At 39.3% G+C, this 19,360-nt stretch overlaps 1 protein-coding gene across 1 annotated transcript in view; it reads right to left on the minus strand.

The window, feature by feature from the left end:
* Positions 1–6,526: 6,526 nt before the first annotated feature.
* LOC131502044 (large ribosomal subunit protein uL1-like) overlaps positions 6,527–19,360 on the minus strand; it is an 82,358-nt gene continuing 69,524 nt past the window's right edge. Inside the window, 3 exon segments of the mRNA XM_058712696.1 lie at positions 6,527–6,977; positions 6,979–7,180; positions 15,378–15,763. Of these exon segments, the coding sequence (XP_058568679.1) occupies positions 6,527–6,977; positions 6,979–7,180; positions 15,378–15,763 (1,039 nt within the window).

Raw genomic sequence — 19,360 nt, forward strand, 5'->3', positions numbered from 1 at the left:
AGGATTGCTCTTATACATTGCCTTAAACTCCCAGCTCACAACTTTGTTTCCTTAAATAAATAAATACCTGTGGGATCTTTAGCAGGAAGATGTACAATGTGTTCCTTCTTTTAATATTTTCATAGCACAACAATTTATTTAAAAGGCACGATAAACAAATATTCTTAAGCTTTAAAACTCATAATGTAAGTATGGATAGAATTAAAATTTGGAAAATTATTAAATAAAATACAGTTATTAGTTGAAACAATGAATGGGCATCTAGGTAAAAGTGGGGGTACTATTTCATGTATTCATAAAAACCAGAGATGCCTGGATTGTGACTAAAGTGAACTGAAGGCAAATTATGGAAGATCAATATCTTCATCTAATTTCAATATTTGTAGTATACATTTCAAAGTATTGCAGGGAAGTGAAATACTCTAGGACCAAAATTGTAAGTACTTTCCTGGAAATGAAATACTAATTTCTCTTAAACAACAAATGTCATATTTTAAAAGTATCTTCAAGCCATGTGTTAATGATGAAGATCACAATGTTAGCTGCACCCAGTCAATAATTTTTCCTTTGAAAAATTATCAAATATTTTATAAAGATTCATCATAAAAATATAAAAAAGTTTATCATCAAAATATAGCTAAAGGTAGAGCATCTATCTTTTTTTAAAGCTATATTACCCTCCAACATTTAAGCAATGTTTATAAACACAATAAAGTTTAGATTCATTACTGTTATCTTACCATAAACTCTGATAATTTTAATAGTTTTAAACATATAAACATGAGTGAAAAGATCAATTATAAAACCATTAAAATACTATTATCACAGATGGTGTGGCAAGTAGAAAAATGTCTCCCCAAAGATGTCTGTGGCTTAATCCCCAAAACTTGTGAAGATGCTCCTTTATGTGACAGACTTTTCAGATATGATTAAGCAAAGGATCTTGAGATGGGAAAATCATCCTGGATTATCTAACTGGATCCAACATAATCATAAGTGTCCTTAAAAGAGGGAAACAGAGGGTGCCTGGCTGGCTCAGTCAGAGTAGAGCATGCCACTCTTTTGATCCTAGGGCTGTGAGTTCAAGCCCCATGTTGTACGTGGAGCCTACTTAAGAAACAAAAAAGAAGAAGAAGAAGGAAGCAGAAGAGTCAGAGTTGGAAAAGAGGATGTGATGATGGAAGTAGAGATTGGAAGGTTGTTGCCAAGGCCCAGGAATACAGGTAGTCTACCCAAAGCTGGGAGAGGCAAGGGAGGGATTCTCCCCAAGGGTCCTCACAACCAATGTAACCCTACTGCCCCCCTAATCCTAACCCCGTGAGACCCATTTTGACTTCTGACCTCCTCAATTGTAAAATAATAAATTTCTGTTGTTTTAAGTAACAAAATATGTGATTGTTTGTTACAGCAGCAACAGGAAACGAATACAGATGGATAAATTAGGCCTCTCGTATTATAGTAGCACTTTTGCATATTTCTGTAGATGTCTTGCTTAGCTTAATTCATAACCTGAGCAGATATGAAATATATAATTTTTATAATTCTAATTAACAATCACATGGTTATAAGAAACAGACACTCACTCAAACTGGTTCAAGGAAGTAGAGAATTTATTTTACTCTCTAATAGGAGGAGAATTGGACAGGGCCATTCCCTGGCTCTTGTTCTTACTCTCACGCCCTTCTCATGTTCCCTCTCTCATTCATCAGGTGGCCCCACCTATGTTTTATTCAGGTCACCTATCAGCAAATACAGCCTAAAGTGTCCTTATTCCAAATTCCTGAAAGAGGTATTCTGGTCGTCAAGTGTCCACTCTTGGTTCAGTCAGCCTTAGCCACAGGGAATAAGATCGCCTGCCCCAAATATGGCCACCTAGGCCCAAAACAGAATCTCTTATAAAAAAGAATGATAGTTGAGCCAATGACAGAAATTTGCCCTATGGGCATTTTAGAAACATATTTACATGAGGACTATATTTTTATATGTCAGTGCGTACTGTGTTATTCAGCTACAGGTAATTCCCTGAATCATAATTATGTGAATTGATGCCAAGCTGTTGTTAAGAGCACCATGCACTGGCCTGCCAAAAATAAGACAGTAGTACTATACATCTTTTATCATGGAAGCTAAACATGGAAACAATGGAGCCATTTTAATTGCTTATCAGCATACAAGCCTTTCTAATTAGATGACCTTGTCAAAATGTCTTCTTCCAGGGTAGCATGACGTAAAACTATTTTCTAGGACAGAGTTAAAAGAATTATTTGATAGCTTACAGAAAGCAAACCTTTGCTTCCTACCTGGAAGTAGAGACATCCCTGCTCTGCAGATATAGAGTAATCATAAAATGACTCAACAATTCTCCTCCTCAATGGAAAGGATCTTTGGTAAGAATAACATCCAGAATGCACCACTTCGGTGCCTGTCATGGCTCAGAGCCAAATATTGGAATCATCTATAAAATCTCTTTTAAAATTCTCAACCATTCTTCAAGATAGCTATTTATAATCTTCATTTTATGGAGAAGGAAACTAAGACTGGGGGAAAACAATTTGCTCAGAGTCCAATAAGGAAGAGGAAGAACCAGAGTTTGAACTAGATTTGCCTGATCCAATGCAATATTAAAGTACACTGTGTTTGTCCCTGTAGTGATGACAGCATAATAGATTCTCCTTGTCAGCTATAAACAGTATATGCAGCTTAAAATGTATAAATTGTCATTCAAAGCTGCTATAAACATATTACAAAATGGATGAAAAGAAAAAGTAAGAGCAAGGTCAATATTTTTACCAGCTTTACTCTGGTATATTTACATTTTTCACAAGTCACTTACTTTTATTTGAGACTAAACTACACCATCTCCTGTCACTTTCTCTCATCATTTCTCGTTGCCTAGGCCCATCCTCACCCAGCAGTGTTGATGAAATAGCTACCCGATGAAAAAGCACAGTATGTATCTGGAAAATTGTCAGTTCTATTTAAGAGGCTTGAGTATGCATCGGATGTTATAACAAAGGCAAGACTGTTCTTACACTTGTCATCAGGGGCATTTGTCCAGTGCGGGGTCGGGGGGGAGCCATCTGGGTTTTGTGGGGCTTGATGCTTGTCTGATTTGCACAGCTTCTTTAAGAGGACAGCATATAAAATTGAAATTAAGGTTCCAAATTAGGTTTGAAATTCAAATTAGGTTTCAAAAGGACTATTTATTGGGGATGCATGGCTGGCTCAGTGGGCTCTAGATCTCAGGGCATGGGTTCAAGTCCCATGTTGGGCATAGACGCTACTTTAAAAAAACGATTTTAAAAAAAGAAAAGGACTAGTTATTGAAAATGGGAAAAGAAATAACAAATTATAAATCTTGAAAGCTGATACATACTGCAAGCACCACAAAAATCCAGGAAAAAAATATATAACTTAATGAACTGCTTGAGACATCTGTGAAACACTTTTATCTCTGATATTTCTTGTCTATGTACTATTTGATTCCCTCTACATGTTCCAAGAATTTCATAGTATCATTTTCTATACATAATCCACTTGTGATGGTTAATTTTATGTGTCAACTTGACTGTACTAAGGGATGCTCAGATAGCTAGTAAAACATTATTTCTGGATATGTCTGTAAAGGTGTTTCCAGAAGAGATTAGCATTTGCATTGCTGGACTAAATAAAGGAGATCGGTTTCACAAGTCTGTGTGGGCTTGATCCAATCCACGAAGGGCCTGAAGAGAACTAAAATGTGAAGGAAGGATGAATTTGCTCTGTGTTCGAGCTACGATGGTTATCTTTCCTGGTATCTGATATCAGTGTGCCTGGTTCTCTGGCCTTTCTCTAACTGGGACTTATACCTTTGGTTCTTCTGGTTCTCAGGCATTTGGGTTTGGACTGGAACTACATCACCAGCTTTCTTCAGTCACCATCTTGCAAATGGCTGACCATGGGACTTCTCCATAATTGCATGAGTCAATCCCTCATAATAAATTTCTTTCCATAGATCTTCATATATCCTATTGATTCTGTTTCTCTAGAGAACTTTGACTAATACGCCAATCATTTGACTAGCATGGCTAGTTTGTCAAACATGTTTTAGTCAAGTATATTTCACAAGTGTCAAATACAATTGTGCTCATCCGTTTGGATTCACTGCACTGTGGTAGTGGGGTTCTTTCTTTTTGTTGTTGTTGTTTATTTATTTTGAGAGGGAGACAGAGCACACACTGGGGAGAGGCAGAGAGAGAGGGAGAGAGAGAATCCCATTCAGGCTCTAAGCCATCAGCAGAGAGCCCGAGGCAGGGCTAGATCTGAGATCATGGCCAGAGCTGAAATCGGGAGTCAGACTCAAACGACTGAGCCACCCAGGAGCCTCCTGTGGTAGTGGATTTTTAAGCTTCCATGCAAAGCCTTCAGTTTTAAAGTTTCAGAATTGCTCAAGAATATTTTCACCCTACTAATTCCAACAGGCTATGTTTAATTACTCACATATTAGGAAAGTATTTTTGAAGGGTACTTTGAATTTGAAAGCGTTTCTAAAAGATGCATGAGGTATGAATAAAATAGCTTATAATAAACTCCTATATCTGAGATTACGTGAGAAAAGCTTGTCAAATCACAGTTTTGGGTCCCCTGGGCGGCTTAGTTGGTTAAGTGTCCGATTTTGTCTCAGGTCATGATCTCATGCTTGGTGAGTTTGAGCCCTGCTTTGGGCTCTGTGCTGATAGTGCGGAGCCTCGTTAGGATTCTCTCTCTCTCCCTTTCTCTCTGCCCCTCCCCCACTGGCACTTTCTCTTTCTCTCGCTCAAAATAAATAAATAAACTTTAAAAAATAACCATTCACAACATACACAAATTCTCTTTTATTGGCCAAACAGGATGCACACACTCACACATGCATGCACTTACACAGAGAGTTTTATCTTCTCAATAGAAATGCAAACTATATCCTGGTCATTGAAAATTCAGATGTAAAGGCTTTTTTTAAAGTTTATTTATTTATTTATTTTTGAGAGAGAGAGAGCATGCTTGCAAGCAGGGTGCGGGCAGAGAGAAAAAGAAGAGAGGGAAAGAATCCCAAGCAGGGTCCCCGCTATCAACGTGGAACCCAACTCAGGGCTGATCTCACGAACCTCAAGATCATAACCTGAGCCAAAATCAAGACTTGGACACTTAACTGACTGAGCCACCCAGGTGTACCCTAATGTAAACACTTTAAACAAAATATCGAGAGTGAATTCATCAGCCACTAGAGCCTTCTTCCTAAAGCAACCTAAATTTATATTCAATAGAGCATTTACAGCCTGCCTTGCACTCCCAGAAAGAGCTATGTCTCTAACACAATCAAGAATACAAATTAATGTTGTACCAATTAAATATGGGCTTCATGATCAACAGTGTAGTTGCAAGAGTGTCTTTCCTTCAGCCTGACAGAGTAGATACAGTTGTTAAATTTATGTGTTTCTTCAGTTTATAAATCTTCCTTGATAGTGTTCTTGTATTTAATTGCACTCCTATTACTGCACTACTGAATACATCTTTTAATATTTAGAAACAATTTTAGTTTTGAAATGTATTTCTTCCTCCACTCACTGTTGGTGATATTCCTGCTGTTATATGCCAGGTATTGGTCTGGGGGCTAATGCTGACCTGGCAGGTAAAGGACAGATCATCTTATGTAAAAACAAAAAATGCAAATACGTCATCACCCATTGATTTATTAACATGAATGAATTTATCTCTAACCAATAATCTGGGGCTACAATTAGAAATACGTTGATTTGAAGGATGGGAGCAGGAAGAAAAGGTCAAGTGCTCACAAGCCCTGTAGGGTAATACCATGAAGGTGGCCAGAGCTACCGGGAAACATCAGAGCCACCTGGGAAAGCAGAGATGGAAAAAACAAAAGCAAAGATGAGAGTCCTAAGGACCACGACAGGATCCAAGCGAATCTATTCTCCTCTCTGTGAAGTATCTCAAAGCCCTGCTTTTGCAAATCATTTCTGTCCTCTAAAAGAGCATGAAATCATTTTAGCAACCAATACCTGAAAGACCAGGGACACTCCGATTGGTTTTGATGCTTCTACATCCATGAGACAGACCACACTGCTGATGGGAACAAGAAAGCAAAATACAAATGCGATCTCAGGCAAACGTTGACATTATGCTTCCTGGCCTTCTCATTGAGACAAACTAAGAGAGGGTGGAAGACAAATGGAGTCCAAAATCCACAATATGCACATATCATGTTAGACAGTTTTCAAAAAAGGCATGTATAACCATCTGGCCATAGCTTTTAGGCATTTGCCTGCCAAACTAAGAAGAGAATAGTGAGAAGGAAAAGAACACAGAAAAAGCAAAAACTTACATTAGATAATACCTTATCATTTTCTGTGGTTCTATGGTCACTAGGTTTTCTTTCTTTCTTTCTTTCTTTCTTTCTTTCTTTCTTTCTTTCTTTCTTTCTTTCTTTCTTTCTTTCTTTCTTTCTTTCTTTCTTCTTTAATGGTATCACTAAGGTTTATTAAGCTGTGTCTTAATACAGACACTGGGGCTTGACTGTGGTCCTCCTGATGTATAAAGCCTGGCCATTCTGCCAGTTCTTCTTGAGCAATGACACCAGGAAATTGACAGCTAAGTGGATGTTGTACACAAGCTCATCATCTGTCATCTTTATGTAGCCAACAGCCAGTGCCAGACACACCACCTTCTTCATCTGGAGTTTGATCATGGACTTCATTTCATCCACTTTGGCCACCATGTTCTCATTGTGGGTCAGCAAGGAAGGAAGACTGCCAGCCTTATTCAGACCTGGACCCAGGATTCGTGGGATCTGCTTGACCAGAGACTCTGAAGCCAAAAACGGATCATACTTCTTGCCAGGCTTCTTGACTAAGTTTTTATTCTTGAGTTTCTTCAGTGTCTCAATGTCCATGTGGGGAATATCCACGGCCCTGGCCTCACCACAGTGCTGCTGGTCCCCCAAAACATACAGAGAACTTGGGGTGGGGAATGGACTTAAGCCTGATGGTGCCCAAAAAGCGTTTGTCCTTCTGAGGGTCATAGTTCTTCAAGCTGACCTGCAGCTCCACTGTCTCCACAAACTTCCAGAATTTGCACTGGTTCCTGTGCAGGACGTCCCATACAGCCTTATACAAGATGTTGGGGGAGACTTTGCTGCTCAGGTTGCCTCACTGCAATAACCAGAAAAGAGTGTCACTAGGTTTCTTTTCACATTAAAGATAGACAGTATGGCATAGAGATACAAAGCAAAAACTCTAGAAACGAGCTGCTGTAATTCAAATTTCAGCTCTGCCACTAACAAGCTATGTGAATATCAACAACTCACTTAAACTATTTTGTGCCTCAGTTTCTTCTTCTTTTTTTTTTTTTTTAAATTTTTTTTTCAACGTTTTTTATTTATTTTTGGGACAGAGAGAGACAGAGCATGAACGGGGGAGGGGCAGAGAGAGAGGGAGACACAGAATCGGAAACAGGCTCCAGGCTCCGAGCCATCAGCCCAGAGCCCGACGCGGGGCTCGAACTCACGAACCGTGAGATCGTGACCTGGCTGAAGTCGGACGCTTAACCGACTGCGCCACCCAGGCGCCCCCTCAGTTTCTTCTTCTGTAAGACAATAGAAATAATGGTACCTATATCAAATGTTCTTGAGGATTAAGAAAGAATATATATGTATATATATACATATGCATAAATACCCATGCATATATACATATACATACATATATACATATATATGGTGGTAGTAGTTACACTTGAAAAGGAACCATAAGCAGAATTCCCATGAGCTTCAAATACTACACAAAGTTTTTTCAGAGATACAAGTAAGCGGTAGATTTTACATTTGTCCTGTGCATTTTCTAGGCCAGCTCTCAAATGGATTTTCTCTAGAGTATGTTTTATTTAAAGATATAAAGTAAATTTCAATGAACACAGTGCTAACATGCAAAGGATGTCCCCTACATGATTTTTTCAATGTTGAAAAGACTGTTTTCCAAAATGTGAGGGTCAGATTGTGTGGAGATGGGAGTTAGCATATTAAATAAGAGTGATAAACATTAACTGAGCCCCTGCTAGGTTCGCACGTTTCATTTATTCTCATTTACTGCCCATACCAATTCCAAAAGGTTAAATATTATCTATCTTTTACAAATAAGAAACCTGACATTCCGTGAGGTTAAGTAAATAACTCAAGGTCACACAACCAGAGAATAGCATAATTGGGAGTTGAAGTAATGTTTATCCAATTGCATAAAATAATGAGGAGACCTAACATTTAGGTCATTGTGCCTTCTGTATGTTCTGTGTTAGGGGTTTCATACACTATCACCCATTGATGGCCTAACATCCAATTATCTAGGGAGTATTTATATTATCATTCCATGGATGAGGAAATTGAGGATTGGAGGGGTTGAATAACCTGGACCAGGTCTCAGAGACAAGAAGTGGCAGGTAAGAGATTCAAAGTCTGTTTTTCATGTGACATATTTTGACGATGACCTTTGGTTTTTAAAAAACCATTTTGAGAAAATATTACATATTCTTATGAAAAATAAACTAAACTAAAACTAGATTTTATGTGAAGTGATTCTTAGTCATTACAATATTGTTGGAAGCCCTGAAATAGCTAGGCACCATTTAAATGACAGAAATTAAAGGATGGCTTGCTCAGGATATAAGATGTAGTTTGGCTTATATTCAAAAAGGAAGAGAAATCTCAAATCTTTCATTAAAATAAAAGGATTTCTTTATGCATTCGTATTTTAGAAAATAATATTTGAAATGTATTTTATAAAAGTAAAAATAAAATAAACTTGTTATAAATGCTTTGTGTTTAAAAAATAGTTATTCTCAGGTCAACCATTATGATTACAGGATATTGTCTTAAAAAAGGATAATACTAAAAACCAGTTGAAATATATAACCTTCACTTTACCTTGAAATGTTTTCAAAGGGATATTTTAAGAAAGCAATGAAAACCAAATTGTTTGGCTTATGAATATGTTCTTTTTGCAATAATAGTTAAATAGGAAATTGCAAAGTATGAGACATGCCATTTGCCATTACGATGTGGTGGATAGTATAAATATCCTTCCCAAAGTTAAATGAAAATACAAAATTAAATGGTAATACTTTTGTTTGGCATCACTTTTTAAAAGTGTACAGTGCAAGTAGTGTTTCTCACTACACATAATATTAGAAATCAAATTTTGAATTGAATTTGTCATTTTAAAGATGGCAACGGGTAATAAATATCTTTTTGGAAAGTGTATCATTTCAGAGAGTGGCAGAATGTTGACTATAAAAACTATTTCAATCTTGCTTTAATGTAGGCCTAACATAAGAACAACTTTATTGTGCTCACATTAAACATTTTATTTAGACATTAAACAGAAGTTTTCTGATGTCAAGTCTTTACCAAAGCTGAATAAAAGCTTGTTTGCAATTGTTTGGATGAGGCTTTCTTGTGCCAATGTCATAATAGAACTCTTTCCAGTGTGCTAACTTCTGAATTGCAAATTTTTAGAAACGTGTTTTAGCTATAATTCATACTTGTGGCAACTAAGTGAATACAATCACTTTTCAGCAAGTAAAAAACCACTTACAGCTTCTATTGAATAAAAATATATGGTATTTGTTGATTATGTTAAAATTGATCATTGTTACTTATCTTCTGGAGCTACAAGCTTAACTGACTATTTGTTACTATCAAAGGTCATGAATTAATAGGATTAAAATTCAGGCTACTATATTAAGAATGTTCAGTGGTGTCTGAGTGGCTCAGTAGGTTAAGCATCTGACTCTTGATATTGGCTCAGGTCATGATCTCATGGTTTGTGAGATTAAACCCCACATCAGGCTCTGTGCTGACACCATGGAGCCTGCTTGGGATTCTCTCTATCCCTCTCTCCATGTCCCTCATCCTGTTCGTGCTCCCTCTCTCTCTCAAAATAAATAAATAAGCTTAAAAAAATCTAATTTGTAAAAATAAGAATGTTCAGGATAGATATTAAATTTGCTAATGTAACTGGAGACCATCTTAATTGTGAGTTCTCAGAATTTAGTTTTCTAACGTGGAGTAAACAGAGTTAAAGCAGCTTGCTGACAGCATTGAACAGTGCCCGTGTAGTGTTCTAGAACTTTTAAAGACTTGCCACTGTAAATAAATACTATATGAAAAAATTCTTTTTTGTTTTTATTTTAGGCTTGTTAATTTATTTTTGAGAGAGAGTGCATGGGAGGGGCAGAGCGAGGGGGAGAGAGAGAATCCCTGACAGAGCAGAGCCCAACGCAGGGCTTGAACTCACAAACCGTGAGATCAGGACCTGAGCTAAAATCAAGAGTCAGACACTTAACCGACTGAGCCACCTAGGCGCCTCTAAAAAATTAATGTTGTTTAATGTTTGGAAATAATTTTAGCTCATCAGCCAAGATCAACACATTAAATTTTTAACAGCATAATCTTTCCAAAATAATCTACTGATTCAATACAATCCCAATCAAACCCAATCAAGTTATTTTGTGAATATTGACGAACTGATTCTAAAGTTTATACAGAAAAGCAAAAGAGGGTTGGATGGCTGGCTCAGTCATAGAGCATGTGACTCTTGATCTTGGGGTCATGAGTTCAAGCTTCACGTTGGGCCTGGAACTTACTTTAAAAAAAAAAAAAAGGAAAAGGAAAAGATATAGAATAGTCAACACACTATTGAAGGAGAAGAACAAACTTGAAAGATTGACACCACCCAACTTCAAGACTTACTATCAAGCTACAGTAATTAAGACAGTGTGGTATTGGGGAAAGAAAAGAGAAATAGGTGGATGGGACAGAATGCAGAATGTAATAGGCTCACATAAGTATCAACTGATCTCTGACAAAGGAGCAAAGACAATACAATGCAGAAAAGATAGTCTTTTCAAAAAATTGTGTGGGAATAACTGTATATCCATATGGGAAAAAAATGAATCTAGACACAAACCTTACACTCTTCACAAAAAATGAACTCACATGGATCACAGACCAAAATTTAAAACTCCAACCCATAAATTTCCTAAAAAAATAACACAGAAGAAAACCTAGATGATCTTGGGCACAGCAGTGACTTTTTAGACATAACACCAAAGGTATAATCCATGAAAGAAATCATTGATAGGTTGGAGTTCATTAAAATCAAAACCTTCTGGTCTGTGAAAGGTAACATCAAGTGAATGAGAAGACAAGCCAAAGACTGGCAAAAAATATTTGCAAAAGTCACATTAAGTAAAGAACTATTGCATAAAAATAACTCTTAGTACTCAACAATAACAAACAACTACTTTAAAAAATGGACCAAAGACCATAATAGACACCCGACTAAAGAAGATATACAGGTGGCAAATAAGAATATGAAAAGATGCCCCACATCAGATGTCATCAGGGAGATGCATATTAAAACAACAGTGAGCTATCACTGCACACATATTAGAATGGCCCAAATTCAGAACACTGACAACACCAGAATACTGGCAAAGATGTGGGGAGCAATGGGAGCTCTCATTCATAGCTGGTGGGACAGCAAAATGTTATAGTCACTTTGCAAGACATTTTGGTAAATTCTTTCTCTTTTTTCCCCAGCTTTACTGACATATAACACTGCATAAGTTTGAGGTGTACAACGTGATAATTTGATATATGTGTATATTGCACAGTGATCACCACAGCAAGGTTATTTAACACATCAGTCACCTCCTATAGTTATCCTTATTTATTTTTGTGGTAAGAATCTTTAAGATTTATTCTCTAGTAACTTTCACATATATAATACAGTGTTGTTAACTATAGTCACCATGCTGTGCATTAGGCCCAGAACTTGTACATCTTGTAACTGCTTACCTTATGTGACACTATACTGTTACTTTGTCTTCTGTGTTTGAAGGTCTTCTTTCACAAATTCTCTGTTCCTCCTCCATGTAGCATTCTCCAAAGTTTTGTTTTACCTCTCTGCTCTTCTTTCATTTTCTCTCAGATGTCTTACCATACTCACAAACCCAAATAACGTCTTGTTCCATATAAATCCCAACCTGGATCTCCAGCTCAGTCTCCCAGTTGTTCAGGAATAACAAGTGCCCGTTGGACATTTCCTCGACAATTAAATCAAAGATATAACACGTCCTCCCCAGACATATTTTAACATCTCATTTCTCTATTTTTGTTTGTAGTGCAACAACTTTTGTTGTTGTAGTGCAACAAATTTCATATTTACGAAATATTCCTGGTCAGGAAATATAATCAGTGAGAGCTCTGACATTTTATCCAAATTCCATATTCATCAAGTCCTGGCAATTCATCACACTGACTTTTAATTCATTCTTCATTCTTAAGACCAGGACAGAGACAGTGATATCTCAACTCGTATTTCCTCCTTGTGCTTTACTCAACCCTGGCCTCTCTTGCAAGCCATCTAATTCACCACTAACAGAGTTATAAGGCTAAATTCCTGCTTGGATCACACTGGCATGCTATCAGAAGAGTAGCAAAGGCTGAAAAATATCTGTGGATTAAAGTTTAAACTTTTTGGGGGCGCCTGGGTGGCGCAGTCGGTTAAGCGTCCGACTTCAGCCAGGTCACGATCTCGCGGTCCGTGAGTTCGAGCCCCGCGTCAGGCTCTGGGCTGATGGCTCGGAGCCTGGAGCCTGTTTCCGATTCTGTGTCTCCCTCTCTCTCTGCCCCTCCCCCGTTCATGCTCTGTCTCTCTCTGTCCCAAAAATAAATAAAAAACGTTGAAAAAAAAAATTTAAAGTTTAAACTTTTTGTTCTGGAACTTACATTCCCTCACCATCTGGCCTCACGTACATCAAAGGAATGCCATCAGAGGGAGGATTTCATTGAAGTAGACTGTGCTGAGGGACCACTGGCCTGACTTGCCAACACCAAATTCACTATAGACGTGGCCCTGGCAGAGGGCAGTACATCAGGGCCTGCCATGGGTTTCTAACCTAGCATTCATGGTCCATCCCTCGGAGGTACCCATGTATAGGATTCAGGGGATTGGAAAGGGCTGAAGAATCAGAGGAAAAAATAACATGTATGTTTTCACTAACATCTCACTAAAATGTATCATTTCCTTTAAGTATAAATGTGGACAACCTAATGAGGAGGAAGTACCTATGACTAGGTCACCAGTAAACATCCTGGGCATTCCGAAATCCTGTAACAGTTGCATCACACATCTTGAAACTACAAAAATTATGTGATCACTTACTATATTGTGTTGTCCACTGTATTAAGGAGCACATACACTACATCACAAATGCATTTCATTTTTATTTTGACGGCACTATTTCCAAATTATTGCTTTCCTTTGCTATTTATATATTTTAATTTATATACAAATTTATTTTAATATCTGGGTGTATATTTTTTAGACTGCCAAAGGTGTCTGTGTCCAAAAATAGACTCAGAACAGCTACTCTGTACAGCAGATCCTGGAAGTAAGGAACTGATAACACACAAAAGTGATCCTGAAGGTGGCCCTGTAAGTTTAGGCACGTACCTGTTTGTTATTAAAGTTTTCTTTGTAAATGTATATTATTGCCCTGATATTCACAAGCTGGAGGGCATCAAGCTGATTAGAGTAACATCCTCATAAGAGATTCAGAACTGTTGGGGCGCCTGGGTGGATGACTCAGATGAGCATCCGACCTCGGCTCAGGTCATGATCTCACAGTTCACGAGCTTAAGCCCCATGTCAGGCTCTGTGCCGACAGCTCAGAGCCTAGAGCCTGCTTCGCATTCTGTGTCTTCCTCTCTCTCTGCCCCTCCCCTGCTCACACTCTACCTCTCTCTCAAAAAAATAAACATAAAAAAAATTCAGAACTGTCATGCCAGAGACACACACCTCAGACATATGAATTGAATGTAGATTATTAAAGAGCAGCTAGAGAAAATTATCAGAAAAATGATGTGTGCATGTTATACCACATTATACAGCCTCTAATTGGTACAAGTTCATTTTCATAATACCGCATTAGGAGTGAGTTGTCTCTGTCTTAGGAACATGCATCTTTTATAACCATCTTTAAATTACATTTATGAATCATATTATGTCATTGCAATCAAAATAAATTTAAGAGTTGCTGTTACTAAAGTACAAGTTAACCACTTAGGCCCAATCATCTTTGCTTCAATTTCTGTCTTGTGCAAAACAAACTTCTTCCTGACAAGAACGGAAATATTCTTGCATATTTCACTACTTCAAGTAAATAACAGGCCATAGGATGGCATTTCTGCAATTTATTCTGTATCAATTCTGTAATAATGGACAGCAAAATTAGCTTCTCAAATTATAATTTCTATTCACACCAGACAGGTCACTTTATGGTTATTTAAAAAAGAATCTTAACTTTCATCACGTCTTAAAGTGTGATATCATTAACACTATTTCTGCCATGGCCTTAAGAAAAATGAACTTCACACATAGTGCATTTGTTTGCTTGCTTTGTTTTGCTTTTTTTTTTCTCACTGAGATAATGTGATATTTGTGAAATTAGCCTCTGTATTTTCATGTCTGGGACAAGTTATTTAACATATTTTCATTTCCTGAAACATGTTGGCAAAGGAAAGGTAATTTTGATCTCAAAATTTAACTGGGATTTTATACTCTGCTTTTTTTCCCTCTTTAAGTTAATGGTATCACCTTCCTTAGGGTTTCTCAGTGCCGTTATCATGTATATTTCCCTCTTTTTTTCTCACTCATCTCTCCCTATCCAATCATCATCAAATGTAACTGTGGTGGATACTGTCAAGCACCAACCAGGAATTATTCCCCCAGCTGTTGAGGTCCTGTGGGGTCCTTTTGGCTATCAGCCTTCTCTCCTGGTTTTCTCAGCTGAAGAAAATGGCTTCATCCAAGATCATGCCTCCATCCAAAGCAAAAGTCACAGTGGCTGAGGTTGCTCCCAGTGACTGAGGTCGCTCCTCCCAGTGACTGAAGTACCTCCCTGACAGTGACTGAAGTACCTCCCTCCCTCCCGCTGACTGAAGTCCCTCCCTCACTCCCACTGACTGCAGTCCCTCCCTCACTCCCACTGACTATAGTCCCTCCCTCCCTCCCACTGACTTCAATCAGTCACCCCCTGCCTCCCAGTGACTGCAGTCACTCACTCCCTCCCTACCAGAGACTACACTCAGTCACTCCCTCCCTCCCATGACTGAAGTCAAAGTCACTCTGAAGGCACTCACAGGGCCTGACAGCACTCACAGGGACTGACAGTACTCTCAGGGAATGAAGGCACTCCCAGGGCCTGAAGGCACTCCCAGTGCCTGAAGGGCACAGGCACTCCTGAAGGCACTCCTGAAGGCCATCCCAGGGCCTGAAAACACTCACAGGGCATGAAAGGCACAGGCACTCCCAGTGCCCGAAGGCACTCCCAGTGTCTGAGGGGCACAGGGGCACTCCTGAAGGCACTCCCAGTGCCTGAAGGCACAGACACTCCTGAAGGCACTCCTGAAGCTGCTCTCAGGGTGTAAAAGCACTCCCAGGGCCTGAAGGGCATAGGCACTCCTGAAGGCACTCCCAGTGCCTGAAGGGCAGAGATACTCCTGAAGGCACTCCTGAAGGCCATCCCAGGGCCTGAAAGCACTCCCAGGGCATGAAGGGCATGGGAACTCCCAGTGTCCAAAGGCACTCCCAGTGCCTGAAGGGCACAGGTACACCTAAAGACACCCCCAGTGCCTGAAGGGCACAGGCACTCCTGAAGGCACTCCCATTGCCTGAAAGGCACAGGCACTCCTGAAGACACTCCCTGGGCCTAAAGGGCACAGGCACTCCTGAAGGCACTCCCTGGGCCTAAAGGCACTCCCAGGTCCTGAAGGAACTCCCTGAAGGCACTCCCATTGCCTGAAGGGCACAGGCACTCCCTGAAGGCACTCCTGTTGCCTGAAGGCAAGCCCAGTGCCTGAAGGTATGCCCAGTGACTGAAGTCAAAGGCACTCCCAGTGACTGAAGTCACTCCCAAAGTCACTCCCAGTGAGGGAAGTCACTTCCGAAGTACTCTCTGTGACTGAAGTCAGTCCCGAAGTCTCTCCCAGAGACTGAAGTCACTCCTGATGTCACTCCCAGTGACTGAAGTCGAAGTCACTCCCAGTGACTGATGTCATAGTCACTCCCAGTGACTGAAGTCAAAGTCACTCCCCGTGACTGCAGTCGTCACTCCCAGTGACTGAAGTCACTCCTGATGTCACTCCCAGTGACTGAAGTCGTCACTCCCAGTGACAGGGGTGTAAAGACCTGTCCCTCTTGCCCTGACTGGGGGTAATTCTGGAGGGTGAGCTCAGTTGTAATGTTCCCCATGAGGCTGACTGTGGCCTTTGTTGGGACTGTACCACAGCTCAACCTCTACCTTTCCCCAATTCTATTTCATACCCTTTTCCTCAACACACACACACTTGATGATACCAACAGTTCCTAATAAATATCTTGCATACTAAACTCCATCTTCAAAACTGCTTCCTCTGGAACCCAACCTGTGACAGACCATTTTATCTTTTATTTCACTTGAAACTGTCTTCCTTTTCCTCACTCACCTAGTTCCACCTACCATTAACTTCCATTTCAAATGGCCATTCTACTTTTGTTCCACACCAAATATGCTTTAAAATAAATGTTCCTGCCACAAACACATGGATCTTCATTGGAAGTCAGTGAAGGCACATATTTCAGCCTCACCTTCTCTTAAAAATTTTCTCTACTCATGGGGCGCCTGGGTGGCGCAGTCGGTTAAGCGTCCGGCTTCAGCCAGGTCACGATCTCGCGGTCCGTGAGTTCGAGCCCCGCGTCAGGCTCTGGGCTGATGGCTCGGAGCCTGGAGCCTGTTTCCGATTCTGTGTCTCCCTCTCTCTCTGCCCCTCCCCCGTTCATGCTCTGTCTCTCTCTGTCCCAAAAATAAATAAAAAAATGTTGAAAAAAAAAAAATTTAAAAAAAAAAAAAAATTTTCTCTACTCACCAATATGCCATGATACCTGTTGAAACACACAGTTTTCCTAGCCTACCTGCCCTCCACAATCGTGGAGATGGAAAATCAATGTTTTCCTGCATCTCTCTGCCTGAAGGCATTCGTTGTCATGAGAGCATATGTAGCCTGTTTATGTGAGAAATATCTGGGCTATAATATCTTAAGAGTGTCCCTCAAATGATGAGGTATGAGTTACAGTGAATACATATCCAGCTTCCTCACTCCAAAGTGTGACAATCCTGAGGGGTATTCTACATAGTCTATAATAACGTCCCCAGTGAGGTACTCCAGATTTCTGTAGTAATCTGTTTATAATTCTACCTTCTGTTGGCTTTCACCCTTCAGGGTCCTACTTTCCCTCTCCATAGTGTTTCCTAAGATCAGCTTCCAAGTAAACTATGTGCATTCAAATTCCTGTTATCACTGTTTCAGAGTTTGCTGTATGGGAAACTCAAAATAAGATACTTATGTTAATAACTGATGCTCTAGAACAGGAGTCAACAGGCCTGGGTGCCAAAACTGGCTTGCCATCTGTTTTTGTAAATAAAGTTTTATTGGAACACACTCACATTTTTTTAGGTATTGTCAATGGCTGCTCTCATGCCATTACAGTGGCGTTCAGTAACTACAACAGAGACCAAATGACCTGAAAGCATAAAATATTTACTCTCTGAACCTTTACAGGAAAGATTATTATTGTTACATGATCTAAATTATTACCAAAAGCCTCTAAATGATCTCCCAGATTTAGCTGCCCTATGTCTCCCTGACCATTTTACATATTTCCTCCAGATTTTTCTTTCTAAATTTGTTGACTCATATCTCCTGAGTCCTCCTAAATCTTCAATGGCTCCCACTACAATAAGAAGTAAAACAAAAATTCTGCCCCACAAATTCTGTCTGTACGTCACTCTGCATTCCTACCACACTTACACTCCAAACATACCCCTCTATTCATTATTTATAGAAATTGTTTCATCTGTGTTTAAATTAAGGTTGTTTTATCTGCTGGAGTGTCCTCCTCCACCCATATTGGTTGATACATCCCATCTCATCCTTCAAGGTTCGGATAAAACCCTGTATCTCCTAAGAAGACCTCTCAGGCCCCACACTGTTGTGATTAATCTCTTTCCACCATGCTCCCCAACTACCGCCAGATATGAATTCCTGGGAGGCAGGAGCCATATCGTATCCATTTTTCTATCCAGTAATAATGTTAAATATAATTAAGAAGCGCAGATTAGAGTTCTTACCAACCTAAACGGCTGCCTGAGCAAGGTTCTGATGCCCCCTACTACATACACTATGTGTTAGCTTCTTAGTTGTTACTGGATTGCTGGGAGATCCAGAGGGTTCTGAAGGAGGGCCTGTGGTTGTTAGGGTGGCAAGTTGCACTATAGTAAAAGCAACTATTACAATATTTTAACAAGCAGAGCACAACTCATTGAAGGTCAACCTTTTTCAGAACTACTATGATTATCAAGGTTTTCCTAATTATAGACTCTCAGTAAATAATTTTATGTTTTAATGTTTATTTATTTTTGAGAGAGAGAGTACGAGTGAGGGAGGCACAGAGAAAGAGTGAGACACAGAATCCGAAGCAGGCTCCAGGCTTTGAGCTGTTAGCACAGAGCCTGATGCGGGGCTTGAACTCGGGAATTGTGAGATCATGACCTGAGCAAGTTGGACGCTTAACCGACTGGAACACCCAGGCACCCCAAAAATTGTTTTATACTTAAGAGCAGAATCGAAAATGAGCACAGCATTCTTTTTTTAATGACTGCCGGTACACACACACACACACACACACACACATTGATACACACATTTTTGACCAAAACAAACAGGACAAACAGGGAGATTTTCACATATGTGTCAAAAATTTATAACTAATTTTCTTACATTATTTCATATTAGTTAACAGCTATTCAAGAAAAAATTATACTTAAGTGTTTAAAAACATGTACAAGTCTTCCAATAGTAATATCATTAAAAATGGAATTAGCCTTTCCTTGACTAAGTCATTTTTTTCCAGAGAGCATAATGGCAACATTAATTCAACTGTAAGGGAAAACTGAACAGATCTATCATGATTATGTTTTGCAAATATTTTTCAAAATAACAAGACCTGTAAAACCTCCTATGTAACCAGCAGCATTTACCATAATCCACCCTCACTTTGCATACACCCTCACTTGCCTTTACTTCCCTAAATTCCTTGTGAAATTTTCTATACAAATATGATAAGACAGCATATATTTACTTATTATAAGTATGTCTTGAAATGTACAGCCTTACAAATGCTGATTAGATCAACACAGAAAAAAGGTTATACAAAGGAAAAGTATATCAAGT

This window comes from Neofelis nebulosa, chromosome X (assembly GCF_028018385.1).
Source record: "Neofelis nebulosa isolate mNeoNeb1 chromosome X, mNeoNeb1.pri, whole genome shotgun sequence".
Taxonomy (NCBI): Eukaryota; Metazoa; Chordata; class Mammalia; order Carnivora; family Felidae; genus Neofelis; species Neofelis nebulosa.